The following is a 23391-nucleotide window of genomic DNA, read 5'->3' as shown; positions in this document are numbered from 1 at the left end:
TATGCTTACAGATGAAACTCTGATTCTTCTATTAAGGGATGCAGTTACTCTTCAACCCTCTACTGCTCTCTTCTTCCATATTACCAGACTTCCCTAAGATAGCTTCCAAATACTTAAGCCCTGTCACTCCTTCCAATCTTTCTGTAACTGTTTGTTACACTTTCTTCTCACTGTATAAATCTTTGCAAAATCTATACTCTCACTTTGTTTCCTTTCAAACATCTACTTTGACATTACTTGCATTTTACCTTGCCTATGCTTCCATGCTTCATATGTTATACTGAACCTTCTGTATTCCTCTTCACTATCAGCAAACAGCACATTATTATCTGCAAACAAAGCCACAATGACTTCACACAGCCATGCCTCACACCCACATATATACAGAAACTTTAGCTCAATTCTTCATCCATTTTTAGATATACATTTGTTTCTCTACAGAAGGGTTTCATACCATCCAACAGTTGTTTACCTACCCTGTATATCCTTAATACATCCCATAAAGTTTCTACTTGACTCTCATACACATTTTTCTGTTCCATGAAAGCTGTTTTCTCCTTTTTTGCTAGATACTTTTTCAGTCTTTCTCAATGCAAAATCTTGTCCACACATCCCCCTACCTTTTGTAAAAACTCTCTTGTTCTGCATTGGATCACTCCCATCTTTCTTTTAATTAACACTCTTGCTTACAATTTTCCTGGTATACAGAAGCATAACAACTAATTTAGACACTTTGCCAATTTCTGTCCATTGTGTGCAGGAGCGAAGTCTTTCACATTAGATTGCAGCTAAATAATTTTGCTAACTCTTTCAGTTTGTCAGCCGAGAGGACTATCTCCAACACTAATCCCATGCTGTTAGAATGCCTAGACAGAATGCAAGCCCCAGTTATTCCTTTCTCATCTTGATATAAAAGACTACCTGCGCTCATGATTATCCTTTACGTGTTCTGATACCTTGTATTCTTCATTGTATTGTCAACCTGTCTTATGGTATTCAATCATTGTGGCTTTACCATTATGGTAGGTTTTATTCATGTCTTTCTAGGCATTTCTTCACAAATCTTTATCATAATTTTTTGTTTAATTCAGATATCTTTTGTACTGTTTAGGGTACAGTGCAGTTTTTTGTAAACCCTAAAGATTTTATAGCCTGTGCTTTCACTTTTGTTGTCATTGTTGCATTTGTGGTTTACTCCTACTCACAGATGAACTAGGCGAAACATTAGATTGTATCTTTAAAACTTTTTCTTATTTTTGTATCTTGTATAGCTTTAGATTAATGTGTAACAGTCAGCAACACAGTATCACATGAATATTTCCATCGTAACTGATGAGCTTATGCAATTTGAATTGTAAACTCGTTTCTGTTTTCTTTTTGGACATCTGCTAATTTTCATCACACTTCCTGCTTTGTTTAAGGTATCCCATAGAAATTGTGTCTTAAAATTTTGCTCTTACCCTGTTTCAGCATATAGTCACACTAAATCCCCGTTTGAGTATTCTTTGTGTACTGGATCACTTTAACCACAGTAAATTACTATTTGTTTTTTTTTTTACTTAAAATTCTGGTCTGTTTCATATTGTTTTAGTTTGTTTTCACAGTTGCTTTTTCTTTCACCTTTATAATAAGGCCCACTGTTTTATATCTTGATGACAGAAAAAAGGTAAGAGCTCCTTAGTTTTTCCTGCCTGTTCTGAAGATATTTTGACCCGCAATTCTTGTCTGTATCAGTTAAACAGTCGAGAATGATGTTTATTCCCTGAATAGGATGTGGGTTGGCTGTTGGAGGCATAAGTTGGCTGGATTTGAGTTTTCTAAGTTGTGAGTTTCATTTGTTAAGTGGAACCCTCCCCCCTCCTCTGTTCTGTTTTATAGGAATTTGTTTACCAGTTTTTGGTCTCTAGAGGATTGTTGATTGACCCTTAATGCTGGTAGAAAAGGTGAATTTCAATTTTTTTTTGTTTCATCACAGGTAGTTGAGGCATTTATTAGAAAGTGTAACCATCTAGTTGTTAATTGACAACATTAGATGACATGATGCCTCCTTTCTTCTTGCAGATGTTCCCTCCGTTAATTCCTCCATTAATCCAAGTATCACTGGAGGTAAGGTTGAATGTTTTAGTTAAGTAGTGTGGTTATTTGGGGGTCAGAAGACCTGATAACCCTCATGAAAAGTAAATAATAACGTATATCATAATTTATAATGCTTTAGCAAATCTGTACTTCCATTCATTAGAAGAATGACATTATTTATCCTAGTGATTTGAAGAATAGGAGAATGGTTGTCATAGTTAGTCAAATTTTGTTTTCTTGTATATTTCTGGACCACTTTCTTTCATATGTTGCATATATGTATGTACTAATTGTAGGTCTTGAAATTGTGATGATAACCAGGGTAAGAACTGGTACACTTGTGAAGAGATCCATGTAACCATACGTTTTATCCCTTTGCATGTCTTGAGATTTTGATTTGATCTTTGGTTTTCCTATATCATTTAGGATACTGTATTTATAAAGTTTCGCGGGATTATTTGTATGGATTCTAAGCTGTGTTGAGAAACGGGGTTTAATGGCAGCATTATTTTTTTTCTTGCCTGAATTTTCAGGATTTTAGCTTTGCTTGATCATGTTGGATTTTTGTTAGACTTACCAGGATTGCTGGTTTTGATCCATGGCTTAGGATTAAAGTCAGAGCAGAATCACTAAGCTTTGTTGGTTTGCTCATGATGTATGTCAACTTTTTTCGTCTGAAGTATAACTGTATTTAGTGTGGATGATCTTAGTGAAGAACTTTGCATGTTAAAACAAAGCAAAATCAAGCATTCATTTTCCAGAGCAAATGTCCAGATTTGTGCTTTTTGAATGCAACTTGAATGATGCGGTGGTTTTCCAAAAGTATACGTGGATTCAAGTTATTTTTAATCCTTAGCAAGAGTGAGACCTTAGCTGCGTCATTTGGGTACATTTAGTTTTGTATGTCTAGTACTTGTGTCTAAGCAGAAATTTTGCACTTCCTTTAAATTTTCATGATATTGAGAGATTGATTCTTTTGTTGATGTGGGGCCTGATATTAATGATGGAACAAAATTGTCTCCATACAAATGTAACACTTAACAGCTCTTTGATTTGATACTTGTCAAGTTAGATTGAATTTTCACCCTCTGGCTGTGGAATTAAATTTCCATAGTATTTCTGAGTAGTATGAACTGACTAGTAGAGTATGAAAATAGCAGTTGGTCTTTTTTTTTTTAACCACATTTTTATCTAGGCAAAACCATGAATTTACCTAATGAGGTATTGAGGTATTGATACTACTTTAGAAGCGTATGATAACAGGAAAAAAGATGATAGAAAAATGAAAGTAAATTATGGTCTGATGTCTGCAGGTTAGCTTCTTTTGCTGAAAGTGAAGGATGGACTGTAAAGGGTTAGAAGATTAATTAGAGAGCCAGTTTAAAGGGATACCTACAGCTCGTGTGCATATGACTTAAAACATCTTACGTTATCATTTTATTTCTTTCTTTGCCCAGTGTGATACAAAACACACGTAATGCTAAACTGAAGAAGGCCCCCCCAAAAAAGGAGGGGAGTGGGTTTGAATGGGGCTAAGCATCCATGCTTTGTCAAGTTTGTAAACAGTAGTCGGAAACATCACTTAACATTGTTATTTTTATGCATTGTAATGCATGACCAGTTATAATGCAGGACCACACTTATATAACTTATATTGACATTCTAGCATTCATGAATTACCTTAATAGCTGTGTGGTTTTGGAGGTGGTAGAGGATGTGTGGATCAGGTGTTTGCTTTGAAGAATGTATGTGAGAAATACTTAGAAAAGCAAATGGATTTGTATGTAGCATTTGTGGATCTGGAGAAGGCATATGATAAAGAGTTGACAGAGATGCTTTGTGGAAGGTATTAAGAATATATGGTGTGGGAGGCAAGTTGTTAGAAGCAGTGAAAAGTTTTTATTTAGGGTGTAAGGCATGTGTACGTGTGAAGAGAGAGGAAAGTGATTGGTTCTCAGTGAATGTTGGTTTGTGGCAGAGGTGTGTGATGTCTTGATGGTTGTTTAATTTGTTTATGGATGGGGGTTGTTAGGGAGGTGAATGCAAGAGTTTTGGAAAGAGGGGCAAGTATGCAGTCTGTTGGGGATGAGAGAGCTTGGGAAGTGAGTCAGTTGTTGTTCGCTGATGATACAGCGCTGGTGGCTGATTTGTGTGAGAAACTGCAGAAGCTGGTGACTGAGTTTGGTAAAGTGTGTGAAAGAAGAAAGCTGAGAGTAAATGTGAATAAGAGCAAGGGTATTAGGTACAGTAGGGTTGAGGGACAAGGCAATTGGGAGGTAAGTTTGAATGGAGAAAAACTGGATGAAGTGAAGTGTTTTAGATATGTGGGAGTGGATTTGGCAGCGGATGGAACCATGAAAGCGGAAGTGAATCATAGGGTGGGGGAGGGGGCGAAAGTTCTAGGAGCGTTGAAGAATGTGTGGAAGTCGAGAACTTTATCTTGGAAAGCAAAAATGGGTATGTTTGAAGGAATAGTGGTTCCAGCAATGTTATATGGTTGCGAGGCGTGGGCTATAGATAGAGTTGTGCAGAGGAGGGTGGATGTGCTGGAAATGAGATGTTTTAGGACACTATGTGGTGTGAGGTGGTTTGATTGAGTAAGTAATGGCAGGGTAAGAGAGATGTGTGGTAATAAAAAGAGTGTGGTTGAGAGAGCAGAAGAGGGTGTTTTAAAATGTTTTGGTCACATGGAGAGAATGAGTGAGGAAAGATTGACAAAGAGGATAAATGTGTCAGAGGTAGAGTGAATGAGAAGTGGGAGACCAAATTGGAGGTGGAAAGATGGAGTGAAAAAGCTTTTGAGTGGTCGGGGCCTGAACATGCAGGAGGGTGAAAGGCGTGCAAGGAATAGAATGAATTGGAACGATGTGGTATACCGGGGTCGACGTGCTGTCAATGGATTGAACCAGGGCATGTGAAGCATCTGGGGTAAACCATGGAAAGTTCTGTGGGGCCTGGATGTGGAAAGGGAGCTGTGGTTTTGGTGGATTATTACATGACAGCTAGAGACTGAGTGTGAATGAATGTGGCCTTTGTTTTCTTTTCCTAGTGCTACCTCACACACATGAGGGGGGAGGGGGTTGTTATTTCATGTGTGGCGAGGTGGCGATGGGAATGAATAAAGGCAGAATATGAATTATGTACATGTGTATACATGTATATGTGTGTGTGTATATATGTATATGTATATGTTTAGATGTATAGGTTTGTATATTTGCATGTGTGGACGTGTATGTATATACATGTGTATGTGGGTGGGTTGGGCCATTCTTTTGTCTGTTTCCCTGCGCTACCTCGCTAATGTGGGAGACAGCGACAAAGTAAAATAATGAAAATAGAATAATATAAATAACTGTGAACATAAAGTTAAAATAGGAAAGATGTAAATGAATTGCTGCACGAGTGTTGGTTGTAAGCCAAATGAGTTGGTGTATGTGAAAGGCTGAAGTTGGCCACTGCTTTGAGGCAACACCTGGAACCCTTGCACAATTTCCTGGTTAGTGGGGAGAGTCTACAGCATTGGAATGTGCTAGCTGTGTTTTGACAGGAGTGGACTTTGATGGATTTTACAGTGAGAAAGAAAATTGTGTATTATTATGTTGTAAATAGCAGTGGAAGGGCTAATTGAATTTAGTAAGTATTCATTGATATATATTCATACTTATGATTGCCCATCTGTTCATGTTTTAGAAGTGTTCCTCTAAAATTCCAGTTTCCTATAACAGTTGTTGAAATAGGTTTTGGTCTGATTTGTAAGTACACAGGTTTGATTTGGTGGAACGTAGATTTTGCTCCAATATACTCAGGAAATATGTAGATTTATTCTTGATGTTATATAGTGTGATTGCTGTTTATTCAATTTTTTTTTTCATGGAAAAATTTGTAATCATTTGCACACAATTTTGGGTAGCCATCCCCATATCTTGGGGTTTAGGGAGATTTGGAAAAAAACTGCCTGTAAGGCTGTCCTTTTGTGTATTTTTACGGTAAAGATGTTTATTTTGTGGAATATGAAAAAAACTTTATGGTTCTATGTTAAAGGAAGAGCACTTTAGATAGCATCACTTGGTACTAGCTGGTACCTTTGATGCATGCATTATTTTTAAAAACTCTATACAAAGAATATTTTTATTTCCGGCATCACATTGATATTGCATTGTGGTTTGCATGGGAAAATTTGTTGGCAGGAAAGATCAATGTGATTTTTATCATCCTCATTCATCAGTCACTTCCTCATTGACCTTCCTAATCTTCTGCTGAAATAATACAGTTGTTTTGATGTATGAGACTTTTTGAAAGTGTGATTAAGAAACACATTGGAGCAACTTGCTATGAATATTTGAACAAAGGTCAGCATGAACTTGAGGCATATAAGCTTGTATCCCAGTTAACCCTATCATTGCTCTAAGCCTCACAAGATGCCTTTCAATGTGAAAGGAGAAAGTCAAGGGTGGTTGCCTCATGCAGAAGGGTGGTAGGCTTTATTCTGTGAACCCACAAGACGAGAAGAAACACCGATGTTGATATTGAAAGCACTAATTCTTTCATGAACTGAACATTTGTTCATCTTAACATCACACTTAGAGGCAGGCAAAATTGTGGAAATAGAATATGTTCAGAGAGCTTTCACAGCCCATATTTATTACTGGGAATGGCTGAAATCTCTCAGGTTATATTCCCTGTAGTACAGAAAGGAGGTATATTTGGTCATATACATATATATGATACAGCGCTGGTGGCTGATTCATGTGAGAAACTGCAGAAGCTGGTGACTGAGTTTGGTAAAGTGTGTGAAAGAAGAAAGTTAAGAGTAAATGTGAATAAGAGCAAGGTAATTAGGTACAGTAGGGTTGAGGGTCAAGTCAATTGGGAGGTAAGTTTGAATTGAGAAAAACTGGAGGAAGTAAAGTGTTTTAGATATCTGGGAGTGGATCTGGCAGCGGATGGAACCAAGGAAGCGGAAGTGAATCATAGGGTGGGGGAGGGGGCGAAAATCCTGGGAGCCAAGAAGAATGTGTGGAAGTCGAGAACATTATCTCGGAAAGCAAAAATGGGTATGTTTGAAGGAATAGTGGTTCCAACAATGTTGTATGGTTGCGAGGCGTGGGCTATAGATAGAGTTGTGCAGAGGAGGGTGGATGTGCTGGAAATGAGATGTTTTAGGACACTATGTGGTGTGAGGTGGTTTGATTGAGTAAGTAATGGCAGGGTAAGAGAGATGTGTGGTAATAAAAAGAGTGTGGTTGAGAGAGCAGAAGAGGGTGTTTTAAAATGTTTTGGTCACATGGAGAGAATGAGTGAGGAAAGATTGACAAAGAGGATAAATGTGTCAGAGGTAGAGTGAATGAGAAGTGGGAGACCAAATTGGAGGTGGAAAGATGGAGTGAAAAAGCTTTTGAGTGGTCGGGGCCTGAACATGCAGGAGGGTGAAAGGCGTGCAAGGAATAGAATGAATTGGAACGATGTGGTATACCGGGGTCGACGTGCTGTCAATGGATTGAACCAGGGCATGTGAAGCATCTGGGGTAAACCATGGAAAGTTCTGTGGGGCCTGGATGTGGAAAGGGAGCTGTGGTTTTGGTGGATTATTACATGACAGCTAGAGACTGAGTGTGAATGAATGTGGCCTTTGTTTTCTTTTCCTAGTGCTACCTCACACACATGAGGGGGGAGGGGGTTGTTATTTCATGTGTGGCGAGGTGGCGATGGGAATGAATAAAGGCAGAATATGAATTATGTACATGTGTATACATGTATATGTGTGTGTGTATATATGTATATGTATATGTTTAGATGTATAGGTTTGTATATTTGCATGTGTGGACGTGTATGTATATACATGTGTATGTGGGTGGGTTGGGCCATTCTTTTGTCTGTTTCCCTGCGCTACCTCGCTAATGTGGGAGACAGCGACAAAGTAAAATAATGAAAATAGAATAATATAAATAACTGTGAACATAAAGTTAAAATAGGAAAGATGTAAATGAATCGCTGCACGAGTGTTGGTTGTAAGCCAAATGAGTTGGTGTATGTGAAAGGCTGAAGTTGGCCACTGCTTTGAGGCAACACCTGGAACCCTTGCACAATTTCCTGGTTAGTGGGGAGAGTCTACAGCATTGGAATGTGCTAGCTGTGTTTTGACAGGAGTGGACTTTGATGGATTTTACAGTGAGAAAGAAAATTGTGTATTATTATGTTGTAAATAGCAGTGGAAGGGCTAATTGAATTTAGTAAGTATTCATTGATATATATTCATACTTATGATTGCCCATCTGTTCATGTTTTAGAAGTGTTCCTCTAAAATTCCAGTTTCCTATAACAGTTGTTGAAATAGGTTTTGGTCTGATTTGTAAGTACACAGGTTTGATTTGGTGGAACGTAGATTTTGCTCCAATATACTCAGGAAATATGTAGATTTATTCTTGATGTTATATAGTGTGATTGCTGTTTATTCAATTTTTTTTTTCATGGAAAAATTTGTAATCATTTGCACACAATTTTGGGTAGCCATCCCCATATCTTGGGGTTTAGGGAGATTTGGAAAAAAACTGCCTGTAAGGCTGTCCTTTTGTGTATTTTTACGGTAAAGATGTTTATTTTGTGGAATATGAAAAAAACTTTATGGTTCTATGTTAAAGGAAGAGCACTTTAGATAGCATCACTTGGTACTAGCTGGTACCTTTGATGCATGCATTATTTTTAAAAACTCTATACAAAGAATATTTTTATTTCCGGCATCACATTGATATTGCATTGTGGTTTGCATGGGAAAATTTGTTGGCAGGAAAGATCAATGTGATTTTTATCATCCTCATTCATCAGTCACTTCCTCATTGACCTTCCTAATCTTCTGCTGAAATAATACAGTTGTTTTGATGTATGAGACTTTTTGAAAGTGTGATTAAGAAACACATTGGAGCAACTTGCTATGAATATTTGAACAAAGGCCAGCATGAACTTGAGGCATATAAGCTTGTATCCCAGTTAACCCTATCAGTGCTCTAAGCCTCACAAGATGCCTTTCAATGTGAAAGGAGAAAGTCAAGGGTGGTTGCCTCATGCAGAAGGGTGGTAGGCTTTATTCTGTGAACCCACAAGACGAGAAGAAACAGCGATGTTGATATTGAAAGCACTAATTCTTTCATGAACTGAACATTTGTTCATCTTAACATCACACTTAGAGGCAGGCAAAATTGTGGAATTAGAATATGTTCAGAGAGCTTTCACAGCCCATATTTATTACTGGGAATGGCTGAAATCTCTCAGGTTATATTCCCTGTAGTACAGAAAGGAGGTATATTTGGTCATATACATATATATGATACAGCGCTGGTGGCTGATTCATGTGAGAAACTGCAGAAGCTGGTGACTGAGTTTGGTAAAGTGTGTGAAAGAAGAAAGTTAAGAGTAAATGTGAATAAGAGCAAGGTAATTAGGTACAGTAGGGTTGAGGGTCAAGTCAATTGGGAGGTAAGTTTGAATTGAGAAAAACTAGAGGAAGTAAAGTGTTTTAGATATCTGGGAGTGGATCTGGCAGCGGATGGAACCAAGGAAGCGGAAGTGAATCATAGGGTGGGGGAGGGGGCGAAAATCCTGGGAGCCAAGAAGAATGTGTGGAAGTCGAGAACATTATCTCGGAAAGCAAAAATGGGTATGTTTGAAGGAATAGTGGTTCCAACAATGTTGTATGGTTGCGAGGCGTGGGCTATGGATAGAGTTGTGCGCAGGAGGATGGATGTGCTGGAAATGAGATGTTTGAGGACAATGTGTGGTGTGAGGTGGTTTGATCGAGTAAGTAACATAAGGGTAAGAGAGATGTGTGGAAATAAAAAGAGCGTGGTTGAGAGAGCAGAAGAGGGTGTTTTGAAGTGGTTTGGGCACATGGAGAGAATTAGTGAGGAAAGATTGACTAAGAGGATATATGTGTCGGAGGTGGAGGGAACGAGGAGAAGTGGGAAACCAAATTGGAGGGGGAAAGATGGAGTGAAAAAGATTTTGTGTGATCGGGGCCTGAACATGCAGGAGGGTGAAAGGAGGGCAAGGAATAGAGTGAATTGGAGTCATGTGGTATACAGGGGTTGACGTGCTGTCAGTGGATTGAATCAAGGCATGTGAAGCGTCTGGGGTAAACCATGGAAAGCTGTGTAGGTATGTATATTTGCGTGTGTGGACGTGTGTATGTACATGTGTATGGGGGGGGGGGTTGGGCCATTTCTTTCGTCTGTTTCCTTGCGCTACCTCGCAAACGCGGGAGACAGCGACAAAGTATAAAAAAAAAAAAAAAAAAATATCTGGAAAAATCCCAGAAGGTATGATTCCTGATTTACAATCGGAAATAACATCCTACCAGTATGACAGGCAGAAGGTCTTTGTAAAATACTACCTCTGGAATCCAAAGGTGCATTGTGCACAAAAATGAGGACATTTCAAACATCTTTGGCTCAGACCCTTCACCACCTTAAGATGTACAGTATAGAAGTTTAAGATTACACTGAATAAGTTTCTACAGAGTGTACCAGGCCAGCCAGGGTGTTGGGGCTATATGGGCTCAGAGGGCTGCAGCACCTAACTGCTTGATCGGCAAATGACGAAATTCAATAACCCAGGCCCAGGCAGGGCTATGGTGGTGAAGGCCTCAAAAGACATCACCAGGTATGCACTAGGCAACGGTTGGAAGAAATGAGATATGGCAGGGAGATGAGACAGAATGTTTTGAGAGTAAGTCTGACAGTGGAGTACCCAGAGGAAATGAAAATAAAGAGGTCTAGTAAGCAGATGGAACCATTTAGGTTGAAGTGAGATGGGAAAGGAGTGTTTGAAGGAGAGGTTAGTTCCTGTTAGAGCAGACGGATATATTTGAAAGCATAGTTGTCATGACATTGTATGGATGTGTCCTGGGCCCTGAATGCAAAAGAAGGAAAGAGGGTGTACATGCTGGAAATAGAATGCTTGAAGACATTATCTGGTGTAAGGCAGTTTCATTTTGTAAGGAATGTTGATTTAAGAGAGACTTGTGGTAGTAAGTGGAGGTGGAGTATGATTGAGAGAGCTGACCAGGGTGTATTGAAATGGTTTGGACAGAAGGATAGGTTGAACAAAGGGAAACTGTCTAAATGGATCTTGAGAAACTGACTAGGGTTTGCTGAAATGGTTGGAATTATGGAGAGGATGAGTAAGAGAAGACTGTGTAAGAGGATCTTCCCATCAAGAGATGGAAGGAACAAGGGGTCAGGGGAGTCACAAGAGAGAAGTATGAGGCTAAACAGCCTTTGAGTTAATTAGGGTTTGACCTTTCATGAGAGTGAAAGCTGTGCATGGAATTAGATGAATTGAGGTGTTTTGGTATGTAGGGGATGACGTGCTGTCAGCGGGTAGAATCGGGAAACCATGGAATGGCATGTGGGGTTTGGCTGTTGACATTGGGATATGATTTCGGTGCCTTACTCTAGAGAGAGTGCTACCTTGCTAAAGCTGGAAACCTTTTATTTTAATTTTCAAAATTGGAACAGGAGTATCCAAGGGAGGAGTGCTCATCTTCCTTGGATGTCTGTATGTGTTTGGATATAACGAAGGTGAGAAGAAAGAACATGTGAATAGTATGTGTGTAGAAAGGAACCTTGATGTTCTTGCCCTTAGTAAAAAAAAGTTCAAGGATGAAAGAGGAGAATAGTTTGGGAATGTCAATGGTTAGTGTGAGGACCAGAGTTAAGAAAGCGGTAGCATTTTTCTTGAGAGTTGTGGGAATGTGTGAAAGACTGTAATGGATTTTCAAAGACTTACGTTGGTAAGAATGAGTTATGAGAGGTGGATGATTATTAGTCACAGTGCACCATGAGAAGAGTAATGGAATGATGATTTTGTTTTGGGAACAGCTGTGTTAGTGTATCAGCAGTTTGATGTGAGAGATAGGGTACCAGGAATTGTTTATATGAATATGAAAGTGGGTGAGGTGTCAGTTGAGAGAGTAGTTAAGGTCATGGCTTGTTTGGTACGATGAATAGAAATGGTTAACAACTTGTAGGATTGTATGCTGAAAAAGGACTAGTGATTGGGAATACCTGGTTTAGAAAGAAGGACATACATAAGTATATAAGGAGTACCAATTGATAGGCATAGTTATGCAAAAGAGAGACTTGCACGGAAAAGGACAGATAAGTGATAGGCATAGTTATACAAAAGAGATACTTGCATGGAAAAGGACAGAGTGAAGGTCAGCTAGTGGGATGTCTGATCATTACTTGTTGGTGGTAAGGTTGAAGATTTGTAGAGGTTTTCAAGAAAGAGGAATTGATTTGGGTGAGAAGAATGGTGGAAGTAAGTGATGGAAGTATTTATTTATTTACTAGATTGCCATTTCCCATGTCAGCAAGGTAGTGCCAGGAAACAGTCGAAGAAAGACCCATCCATCTCATATACGCACACACATACATATACACCCATACACGTACATATATATCAACATATACACATATGCATGCATACACAGCCATATACATTTGTACATGTACATATTCATACTTGCTTGCCTTCATCCATTCCTGGTGCCACTCTGCCCCCACAGGAAACAGCATCGGCACCCCCTGTATCAGCGAGGTAGTGCCAGGAAAACAGAAAAAAGGCCATGTTCGTGCAAGAGGGTGAAAGGTGGGCATGAGTTAAAATGACTTGTAGCAGTGCAGTGTGGTGTAAGGGGATGACATGTTGTCTGGATTGAACCTGACATTTAAAGCAGGTGGGGGAAACCATGGAAAGGTCTTTTGGGCCTGGTTTTGTATGATAGGAGTCATTTCAGGGCAATATGCATGACAGCTAGAGAATGGATGTAAGCATGAGACCCTTTCCTTGTCTCAATGGCACTCCCTTCTTGATGTAGGAAATGGTGAACAAGTACGAAAGAAAGATATTTGTAGACATCTTTGCCTTTTACCTTCCTGCCCAAGGCTTCCAAAAGTTTTACAACAACAGACAAGTTAATTGGACAAGAATTGCTGGGTGATGATACATTACCTTTTTTAAATGTTGCTGTTACAATGGAAAAATCCCGCTTTCTGGAATTTTTTTTGCAGCACGTGAATTACTGTAGAGTTAAGGGTTTAGATGTGTAATTTTTTGCCCTATGTAGACTTTGGACAAAACTTATGTGGGCCAGTTGCTGATGGCATATCTTCAACTTTTATGTCAAAATGTTGCTGAATATTAACCCCATGTAGCATTGGAACAATATGGGACATTATTTATGTCTTCGTTTATAAATGTAAGGGGAAAAAATAAGATATTCTGCTATAGTTTCATTGTCTCGAATCAAGTATCTGTTTTCCATAATTTATGGACCAATTGACTTGATAATGACTTTATTGGACCCTTTATTGTAACATAGCTATAAAACTCCTTAGGGTTTCCTTTTCTCTTTTCAGCTGTATGTGCTTCATGCTGGTATTTAGTTTTGACATGCAAGTGTCTCAGTTTCTTATTGCAATTTCATATACTCTTATCATGGTTGATAGTGGTATCTTTGAATTTTTATGCAGCATTTTCTGAAGATAGGCACTCCTCTGTTTCATTGTTCCACCATAGACTTCAATATTGGAAAAAGACCAGTACTGTGCATTGGCAGATTTTTCACCTTTACTGCTTTGATAGTTCTACTGAAGTTTTTCCAAGCTAATACCACATCCTTTTCTTTGACGATATTGTCCTAGATATGCTTATCAAGAGCAGTAGGAAGATAATTAGAATTTACAAGTATGAAATCTGGTACCTTTTTACTACTTTCATGTTGATCAGCATTACATGCAGTGTTAAGAATCATGTTGAAAATAGCTTGTCAGTGAGGATTTATGCGAAACCTCTTTCAAATTCAGCATGTTAATGTGATCATTGTCGTTGCTAGAACTAAATGTAACATATTTTTGTTGCAATTAGGATTTTCATTTAGTTTTGTTATGGCACTATCAAGCAAATTAAGGTAGAATCTGCAAGATGTTAAAAAATTCCATCATAATTGGCTTTTGTTTGTTACGAATATCTACTAAGTTACTATAAAGTTTAATGTGACACATTGTTTGACAAACATATCTATAGAAAGATACATGTACACGCACCACATAGGTGGTGTATGTACATTTGTCTTTCTGTGTAAGGTTAAAGTCCATGTTATCCCCAGTGAGTTAAGGTTTGGACATAGCACAAACATGAGTTAAAAAGTGGATGTGCCTTAACCACTATGTGGTCAAGGTAGCCTGGTGCCCCTCCAGGAGTTCATCTGTGGCCCATGGTGTATGTACATTAATAGTGAATCTTTCATCTACAGAGGGCCTATAAACTATTCTTGATGTTATTTTCTTTTGAAGCTTATCTTCGATTTTTGCAAAAATGTAATTTATGTTATTAGTGGGTACAGCATTTTTCATCGTGTGATTAAGTTGAGCTGTGACAAAGAGCAAGACATTACTGCTTACTATAACTTTGTATCACTGTTATATAGACTACCCACTAATTGTGTATTTAACAAGGAAATCTCCTCTTTCGAAATATCATTCATTATTTTACTCCATTGTAGTTATATGTAAATCTGAAATTTTGTTACATATGCTTCTTACATTATTGCTAAATATTTTGATGTAACTAAGTCTTGTTTCAAAAAGTTTAATGGAGGGGGATGGGCATATTCCACATAGGACCAGAATTTGCATGTAGACTTACTGAGAAGCCTACCAGAACATGCAGCTCCCTCTTCGATCAGGTCTAGTCCATCCTTCATGAACATATCAGAATGTGTGTAACATCATCAAAGGTTTTGCTGTTTTCATCTTTGTTGTTGTAAGGAAATAGCTAGAATTCCGTTAGGCCCTATTGCTCAGTTCAAGTTGGTCATTTGCCTTAATTATGTCCTGTTTTGTTAGTGTATTATTAGGTATTCCATCTTTTTTTGTTTGCCATTTTATTGATTAGCATCTGCCATATTTTCTTGAGGTTGCTTTCTCCCTCTTTAACTGGTCAGTCTCAAATTTTTTGTTCCAAGCTCTATTCATACATGGGAGGAACATCTGTAATCTGTCCCATGCTTTGTTGAGCTTTGTAATTTTTCTCCCAGCTTTGTCTTTCATGTGCTGATTGCATATTATTTCTTTACCTAATCTCATGTTAAGTTCATTTATTATTTTTATTCTTTATATCTTTTGCTTTACATATTATCTTTACATGGGGATAACCCTTGAATTATTTGTTGTATTGCCTTGTAAAATGCTGTTGATAGTTCTTGCATTATTTCCTTTTAGGACCTCATTTCACTTTGTATCTGATACTTGTTGAAACAGAAGCTTAAGTTGTGCATATGCTTGTTTCCTCTGCAGATTTGTTTTTTGCTGTCAGTACATTAATCACTATTTTGTAAAAAAGAAAAAAAAAATTGTACTGTAGTTTTGTTGTCTTCTGTGATCATGTGATCTGAGGTCTTTAGAAACCAAGATGGAGATATAAGGATGAGTTGAAGGGGGTTTGAAGTACTTAGACCCAATCCTGAAGGAGGATAAAAGTTAGGTTTGGGTTGAATGGAGTGGATGAATGTGATATATGTGAGGGTGACATGCTGTCATTGGGTTTAACCAGGGCATATGAAGTGGTGAAGGTAAAGCATGGAAAAGGCTTTGGGCTAGGTTGTGCACGGTTGGTACTGGTTTCAGTACATCATACAGGTAGAGGTTGGATATATACATATGAAGCTATTGGTTGTGCGTGCCTAACGCTCTTATTGAGGTGGGCAAAGCAATTAGGTATTTAATGTAGTCTCACATGAGTGTAATGTTATTTATTTTTGTTAGTTGCACTGGTTTTTAAGTCTGTTTATTTTTTCATAATGAAAACCTTGGGATTGAAAAATATAAATGGCTCTAAAATTACCATTTAGTTCTTAAAGGATGAAAGAAAATGGACCAGAACTTGTACTCTAAAGGCTGAAAGAAAATGGATCAGAACTTGTACTCTAAAGGCTGAAAGAAAATGGACCAGAACTTGTACTCTACATTCTGAGACAACTGTTTGAATTATTATAATTTGAAATCAATGATCTGTTAACATTATAGGTATCTAAAACTGCTAAGGATGATTTTTCATGTATGCTTACAGTGTCAGAATTGGGTTTGAAAAATTTCCCGATTGACTTGAATAAGTTTGGAAACAGTGAAAATTTAACTTTGTACAAATGCTGAGTAATGCTTTCCTGTTATTGTTTTGTTTAATGCATGGAAGTATAACATTTAGTAGCTTTTATAGATAACTAATGTTATTTGTGGTAATTAGAAGAATGTTACCCTCATTGAAAGTTTGCCTTTAAGGGAATGGGCTTCCCCCTTTTTAATCTGGCTTTTTATTTTGTAAGGCTTTGTTTTAATGGATGATGATAATTTTGAGAGATGTAGTTATTAGATGCACTTTTTATTATTTTTTTGAATTTGTAGAATGTTGTATGATGTTTTGCACAGATGTAACTAGTATATGCTTTTCTTTTGTTACAGGTCTGCCAAATGCTGTTGCCACTGGAGTCACTCAGATGCCTGCTGTTGGTGCTTTGGCATCGGGGATGGGCAACATGGGGGGCCAGAACATGGGCATGATGGGGATGGGTGGTACAGCTGGAATGGGCACTGGCATGGGTAACATGGGCACTGGTATGGGTAACATGGGTACTGGCATGGGGAGCATGGGTGCTGGCATGGGCAACATGGGTGCTGGAATGGGTACCATGGGTGCTGGTATGGGCAACATGGGAACTGGTATGAGTAGTATGGGCAATGGCATGGGGTCAATGATGGGTGGTATGGGTGGCTCTGGCATGGGTACATCTAGCAACATGGTGTCTAGTCTAGCAGGGGGTGTTGGGAGTGGCATTGGTGGTGGCGGCACTGGCTTGATGAGTTCGAGCATGACGCGTGGCAACTTAGGTAGCAGTGGAGGCTATGGTTTGTCACGTGACTACAACCATGGTAGTGGCACCAGCCTTAGTAACAGCAATTACTCTGGTGGTTATAGAAACATCATCCAGCTGAGTAACGTAAGTAATCAGAAGGAACATATTGAATGTATTTCTTTAATGTAAGTAAGGAGCGAGTCATAGGGTGCGGAGGGGGCAAAGGTTCTGGAGCGATAAAGATGCTGAGAGAACTTTGTCTCAGAGAGCAAAAATGGATATGTTTGAAGGAGTAGTTCCAACAGTATTATATGTCTGCGAGGCATGGGCTATAGATATGGTTGCATGGGGAGGGAGGATGTGTTGTAAATGAAATGTTTGAGGACAAGGGTGTGGTGTGAGGTGGTTTGGTTGATTAAGTAATGAAAGGGTAAGAGAGATCTGTATTGATAAAAAGAGTATGTCCAAACCATTTCAGCATGATGCCAGTTTCCATGGCCCTTGATTTGTATGTTGGACAGAATGCCGAGAATTTAAAAGGAATCCTTCCAGGAAGTCAGAAGTCAGCCTGTGTTTTCCCTGCTGGACCAGTGTGTTAGGTTGTGCACAAAAAGTCGTAGAAGTCTGGCTTTTCTATGATATTTTTGTCCATCACCCATTTGTTAAGACACACCAGAGTGAAATTAAGCCAGAGCAATGTAGACTTCTTTAAGTTACTTAAGTGGCTGCCATCTTCAGTACTATCAAAAGTGCATTGGCCAAAGGTGGTGGACTCAGCTGTCACAGAGTTTTAGGTCAGTGAACATTGGAGCTAGACTCGCTGATTCTCTCCTACAGTTGCAACAACAGTAATTGATCCTAGCCTTGATGTTTTAGGGGCAGTGCAGCCTTCAACAGGACCAGCAGTAGGAGCATTTAACAGAAGAATAGGTGCCCACTTCTTTACTGCAGGAATTACCACCAAGCTGTGTATTGGAGGCACAGTCGTAGGCTTCTTGGAATACTTACTGATGCCTTGACTGCTCTTTTCTGTTGCTCAGTAATCCTTATTTTGCTTCTTTTCTTCCTTCTGCTAGTTACCCATGAAAACCAGCTTCTTAGTAGGTAGTAGTTGATAGGCAACCACCAACCAGGGAGGCATATTACCTGTACTAGCTGCCTAGGTATTAGGAGTGTTAATGATGGCTGCATAGTGAGCCAGCACTTCAGTGGTTGTCATGTTGAACTCCTTTGATTTAGGTAGCTGTCTTTTCTTTCTGGCTAACCCACACATGGACTGCTGGCATTCTGTCTACAAACACACAGTCTCTGTGTCATACATAACGCTTAACATGTAACTCACAAAGCTCATTCTTCTTTACTCTAGGTTTACCTGCAGCGAGAGCCATGCATTAACTCTGATTTATGGCAAAATGGATGGAGCAATAGACATGAGTGGTAGGTAGGAACATAAAGTGGGAGAATTAGGTTGAAACATGACGTTCAGGTAGTAGTTAAGAACATGAAGTGGGGGCATAAGGCAGTAGTAGGTTGGAGCATCAGGTAGACATAAGGTAGTAGTAGTAGTTGTTAGGGACATAAGGTAGAAGCCTCTGAAAACAATGCGAGAGAGTTGCCCTCTCCCAGTAGGCTGTTAGGGTGAGGCACTAAAGGAGACTTTTGCCATGGCCATCTGTTAGGAATATAAGGTAGAAGCCTCTGAAAACAATGCGAGAGAGTTGCCCTCTCCCAGTAGGCTGTTAGGGTGAGGCACTAAAGGAGACTTTTGCCATGGCCATCCCCTTGAGGGAGTTCCCAAAGGGAATGGGCATCAGAGATATAGATAATTATATACGCCAGCTTCTCTTCACTCCTTGAGTAAGTCCCAGTGTTCCTAATTTTCGTCACTCGTCACATGTTGATTAGCAGTGTCAAAGAGGTTGTTTGAGGCAACAAAATCACTTACTCTTGAACACTGCATTAGTCATTCTTTCCCTGTTTTGTCAGCAATGGGTATTCGCCGATGATTGTTTTGCTTTTCTCATGAAACGGCTTGTCCACAAATGTTCAAGAGCTCACTGGCTACAAGGTTGAAGGATTCTTTTGAAGTCTGCTTTTCCACATGGAGATGAAAGAACTGAAGACACTTCTTTTGTTGTCTTTTGAGAATGGAATCTCCACAAGTCTACATTTTTCTTGGTCAGAAAATATGAAAGAAATGAATGAATACAGGTTCTAGTAGATTGGACATAATGTTGTTGGAGAAAAAGGGCAAGGCATCATTTACACATCTGAAAAAGTGGAAGGTGCAGTACTGGAAGGGCAAGATGTGCTTGGCTGAAATGACCAAGAAAAGAAACAGGCTTGACTGTTGATAGTGAGCTTCTGGTTATGGTGAAGTATACATGACAGTTAGAGAGTGGTTGTAATAAGTTTGTTCTCTCACTTTTCTTTGCACTAATTCATTAATGTAGGAGTTTGCATACAAATATAAAGATGTGAAATGAAGTTGGTCAGAGGGCAAAGAAAGAGGGAAACGTAAAAGTGAAGAGAAGAGGTAAACGAATGGGGAACACATTAGGCTTCTTTAAGCAGGCAGTCACATTGTGTTTTTGTGTGAGTGTTCACAGATCATCACTTTACGAGTATTTTCATGTACGGGAAAAATAGTGGTTTATACTATTTGGAGAAGTCATTTGTTATAATCTTAGGTAAATGGAATAGTTTTTTCTCTTGTGAATCTGTAATTGAAATTCGTGGTTTATACAGTAGCATTATATTTTCTCTTACAGTTGCCTCTGGACTACACGTGGCAGTCACTCCGTGACCTGTGTCGTGAATTTGGAGACATCAGATTTGCCGAGATTCGGTCAAAGGGAACTGGAACAGTCCGTTTCCAGACTGAGGCTGATGCTCGCAGAGCAGTTGGTATCCTTTTATAAAGATAAATCTTTTTTTTTTTTTTTAAGTTTTTGGTTTTATTTTCTTTGCGATATATTGCAATGTTCTGTAATATGTATTGATATTCATAATTTAAAGTCCCTTTCACTGTTCATATCTCCTTATTAACACATTTTGAGTATTTAATATGATTTTGGAAAGATCCTCTACATAGACATTGATATTATTTATATTAATTTATTTTGCTTTGTCGCTGTCTCCCACGTTATCGAGGTAGTGCAAGGAAACAAATGAAAGAATGGCCCAACCCACCCACATACACATGTATATACCTTTACGTCCACACACACGCAAATATACATACCTATCCATCTCAACGTATACATGTATATATATATACACATGTACATAATACATACTGTCTGCCTTCATTCCCATCGCCACCCTGCCACACGTGAAATAACAACCCCCTCCCCCTCATGTGCACGAGGTAGCACTATGAAAAGAAAACAAAGGCCACATTCGTTCACACTGTCTCTAGCTGTCGTGTAATATTGCACTGAAACCACAGCTCCCTTTCTACATCCAGGCCCCACAGAACTTTCCATGGTTTACCCCAGACGCTTCACATGCCCTGGTTCAATCCATTGACAGCACGTCGACCCCGATATACCACATCATTCCAATTCACTCTATTCCTTGCACGCCTTTCACCCTCCTGCATGTTCAGGCCCTGATCACTCAGCATCTTTTTCACTCTATGTTTCCACCTCCAATTTGGCCTCCCACTTCTCGTTTCCTCCACCTCTGACACATATATCCTCTTGGTCAATCTCCCCTCTCTCAGTCTCTCCATGTGACCAAACCATTTCAAAACACCCTCTTCTGGTCTCTCAACCACACTTTTTTTATTGCCACACATCTTTTTTACCCTATTATTACTTACTCGATCAAACCACCTCACACCACATATTGTCCTCAAACATCTCATTTCCAGCACCTCCACCCTTCGCACAACCGTATCCATAGCTCACACCTTGCAACCATATAACATTGTTGGAACTACTATTCCTTCAAACATACCCATTTTTGCTTTCCGAGATAATGTTCTCGACTTCCACACATTCTTCAATGCTCCCAGAACTTTCACCCCCTCCCCCACCCTATGATTCACTTCCGCTTCCATGGATCCATCCGCTGCCAAATCCACTCTCAGATATCTAAATCTTGCTCCATAAGTTTTTTTTTATAACAGTTGTTTCAGGCAATTCTGTATATAGCCACAGAGGTAAATGCAAGAGTTTTGGAGAGACATATACCTATATACACATGTACATATTCATACTTGCTTGCCTTCATCCATTCCTGATTCCACCCTTCCCCCACAGGAAACAGCATCGCTACCCCCTGCCTCAGAGAGCAGAAGAGGGTGTCTTTGAATGGTTTGGAGATGTGGAGAGAATGAGTGAGGAAAGATTGACAAAGAGGATGTATATGTTAAGAGTTGGAGGGAACAAGGAGAACTGGGAGACCAAATTGGAGGTGGGAATCTGGATTTTGAGTGGGTGGGGCCTGAACATACAGGAGGGTGAGAGGCATGCAAGGAATAGAGTGAATTGGAACGATATGGTAAAGCAGGGTCGATGTGCTGTCAATGGACAGAACCAGTGCATGTGAAGCATGTGTTCTAAACCATGGAAAGGTCTGTGTGGCCTGGATGTGGATAGGGAGCTGTGGTGTTGGTGCATTATACATGACAGCTAGAGATTGAGTGTGAACAAATGTGGCCATTTTGTTCATCTGTTTTCCTGGTGCTACCTCACAGAAGCTAGGGTTAGTGAAGCTGTTTCCTGTGGGGCAGTGTGGCACCAGGAATGGATAAGGCAGGCAAGTATGAATATGCACATGTGTACATGTCTGTGTGTGTGTATATGTATGTATGAATATGTTGATATGTATAGGTATGCATATGTGCATATATGGGCATTTATGTATATATGTGTATATGAGTGGATGGACCATTCTTCATTTGTTTCCTGATGCTACCTCGCTGATGTGGGAAACAGCGATTATGTATGATAGATAAATAATTTGATTTATTTGTTTTTATTTATTTATTTTACTAACCGCTGTTTCCCGCATCAGCAAGGAAACAGGCGAAGAATGGCCCAACCACTCATTATTATTTATTTATTTCATGTATTATTATCCCTGGACCAATTTCAGTAAAAGAGTCCTGGTATTACCCAGGACTATTCTAAACCTTCCCTGCAGCACAAGTCCATGCATGGAAATGTAGATGGCTTTAGAGTGAGAAGTTCTTTGATGAGACTGTACTAGGTGACACAATTTTACCAAAGGTTACTTTTCACGTCTTGTGTAACCTGTTACAAATAGAGCCCAGTAACTTACACACACACACACACACCTTTTTATTTTATTTTGTTGTATTGAATTTTTCCCTTAACATGTTGTTCAGAAATGTTGGATCGTCAGCGTTTAGATGGAAGGATTCTTGATGCTGTCCTTCTGTAATATATATCAACAAGAGAGGCATTTCAGACTGTTGTGTAAGAGAATAATACGATCTTGAGAAAAATAAGCTCTCATCATACCTGAGGGCTGAGTGGCGAATATTTAAAGAAGACAGCTGATGACTACGCAAGGTAATGGCTGCTTACATGGGGGATTGTGTCATCTCAGTGGCCCGTCAGTTTCTCGAGTAGCCAGTTGTGGAGGATTGGATTATGCCTAGTTTGGGATGTGTCCAAACTAATAGTTTTGAAGACTATATACTCTGATGGAGGATTGCTGGATTTGATGTGGATTATACATGGCATTCTAATTAAATCGGTGTGTGTAAATTTTAAATTAGTGGCAATATTTTAAATCACTGTTTCCAAGTTATGGAGGTAGTTGTTTCTGATATTTGCTGGACCAGGTTTTGACAGACTGTTGTGATTTGGAATAGGTAATTGCTCCCAGCACTGATTAAACGATGTTTTATCGTATTGAAATGTTGATGTAACAAAGACTGTAAAGAAAATTGTCATTCTTGCTGTCATCCTTCGATATCCATGTCAGTGATGTATTTTTTTTTAAGACTAAGGTTAGATTGTAGTTCTCATTTCTGTGGTCCCTTGAAGATTTTTTCGCACTGCATATTAGTTGAGTTGTATATGCTGAAAGGATAATTGTGTTCAGTTGCTTATTGAGCGAAGTTGGAATAGTATAATTGGATCACTGTACCTGTTAATAGATAATAAGATGTAATTTGCCAATAAATGGGCAATGGGCCTTCTTTGCTGTTTTTTCTTGTTGTCCTTTAGACTTTTCTGCATTTGTCTTAACATATTTAGTCTGGATTGTGTACTTCTTATGGGCTGTGTTCAGAACTTAGTCGATATTAATGATACAAATGGCAATTTTCCTTAAATTTCATGCTGTAGTGTGTGCACAGCTTAGTTGGTGTGTACATAGAAAAGGGAAGATGTTTAGATAGACCATAATATATATAGGGTTGTGTGATG

The 23391-nt window shown here is 39.1% G+C and overlaps 1 protein-coding gene across 4 annotated transcripts in view; it reads left to right on the top strand.

Annotated features, from left to right (window-relative positions):
- rump (heterogeneous nuclear ribonucleoprotein rumpelstiltskin) overlaps positions 1–23162 on the top strand; it is a 100630-nt gene extending 77468 nt beyond the window's left edge. For 2 of the 4 annotated variants that reach the window (XM_071690723.1, XM_071690721.1), the window contains 4 exons: positions 2062–2106; positions 16590–17125; positions 19753–19888; positions 22341–23162. In XM_071690723.1, the coding sequence (XP_071546824.1) occupies positions 2062–2106; positions 16590–17125; positions 19753–19888; positions 22341–22396 (773 nt within the window). In that variant the 3' untranslated portion in view covers positions 22397–23162. The remainder of the gene's footprint in view (positions 1–2061; positions 2107–16589; positions 17126–19752; positions 19889–22340) is intronic. The other 2 variants (XM_071690724.1, XM_071690722.1) reach the window with 1 other exon arrangement.
- Positions 23163–23391: the final 229 nt, after the last annotated feature.

Source organism: Panulirus ornatus, chromosome 48 (assembly GCF_036320965.1).
Source record: "Panulirus ornatus isolate Po-2019 chromosome 48, ASM3632096v1, whole genome shotgun sequence".
In the NCBI taxonomy this organism is placed as follows: domain Eukaryota; kingdom Metazoa; phylum Arthropoda; class Malacostraca; order Decapoda; family Palinuridae; genus Panulirus; species Panulirus ornatus.
The sequence above is the reverse complement of the archived record's forward strand: the minus strand, read 5'-3'. Positions and strand labels throughout refer to the sequence as shown.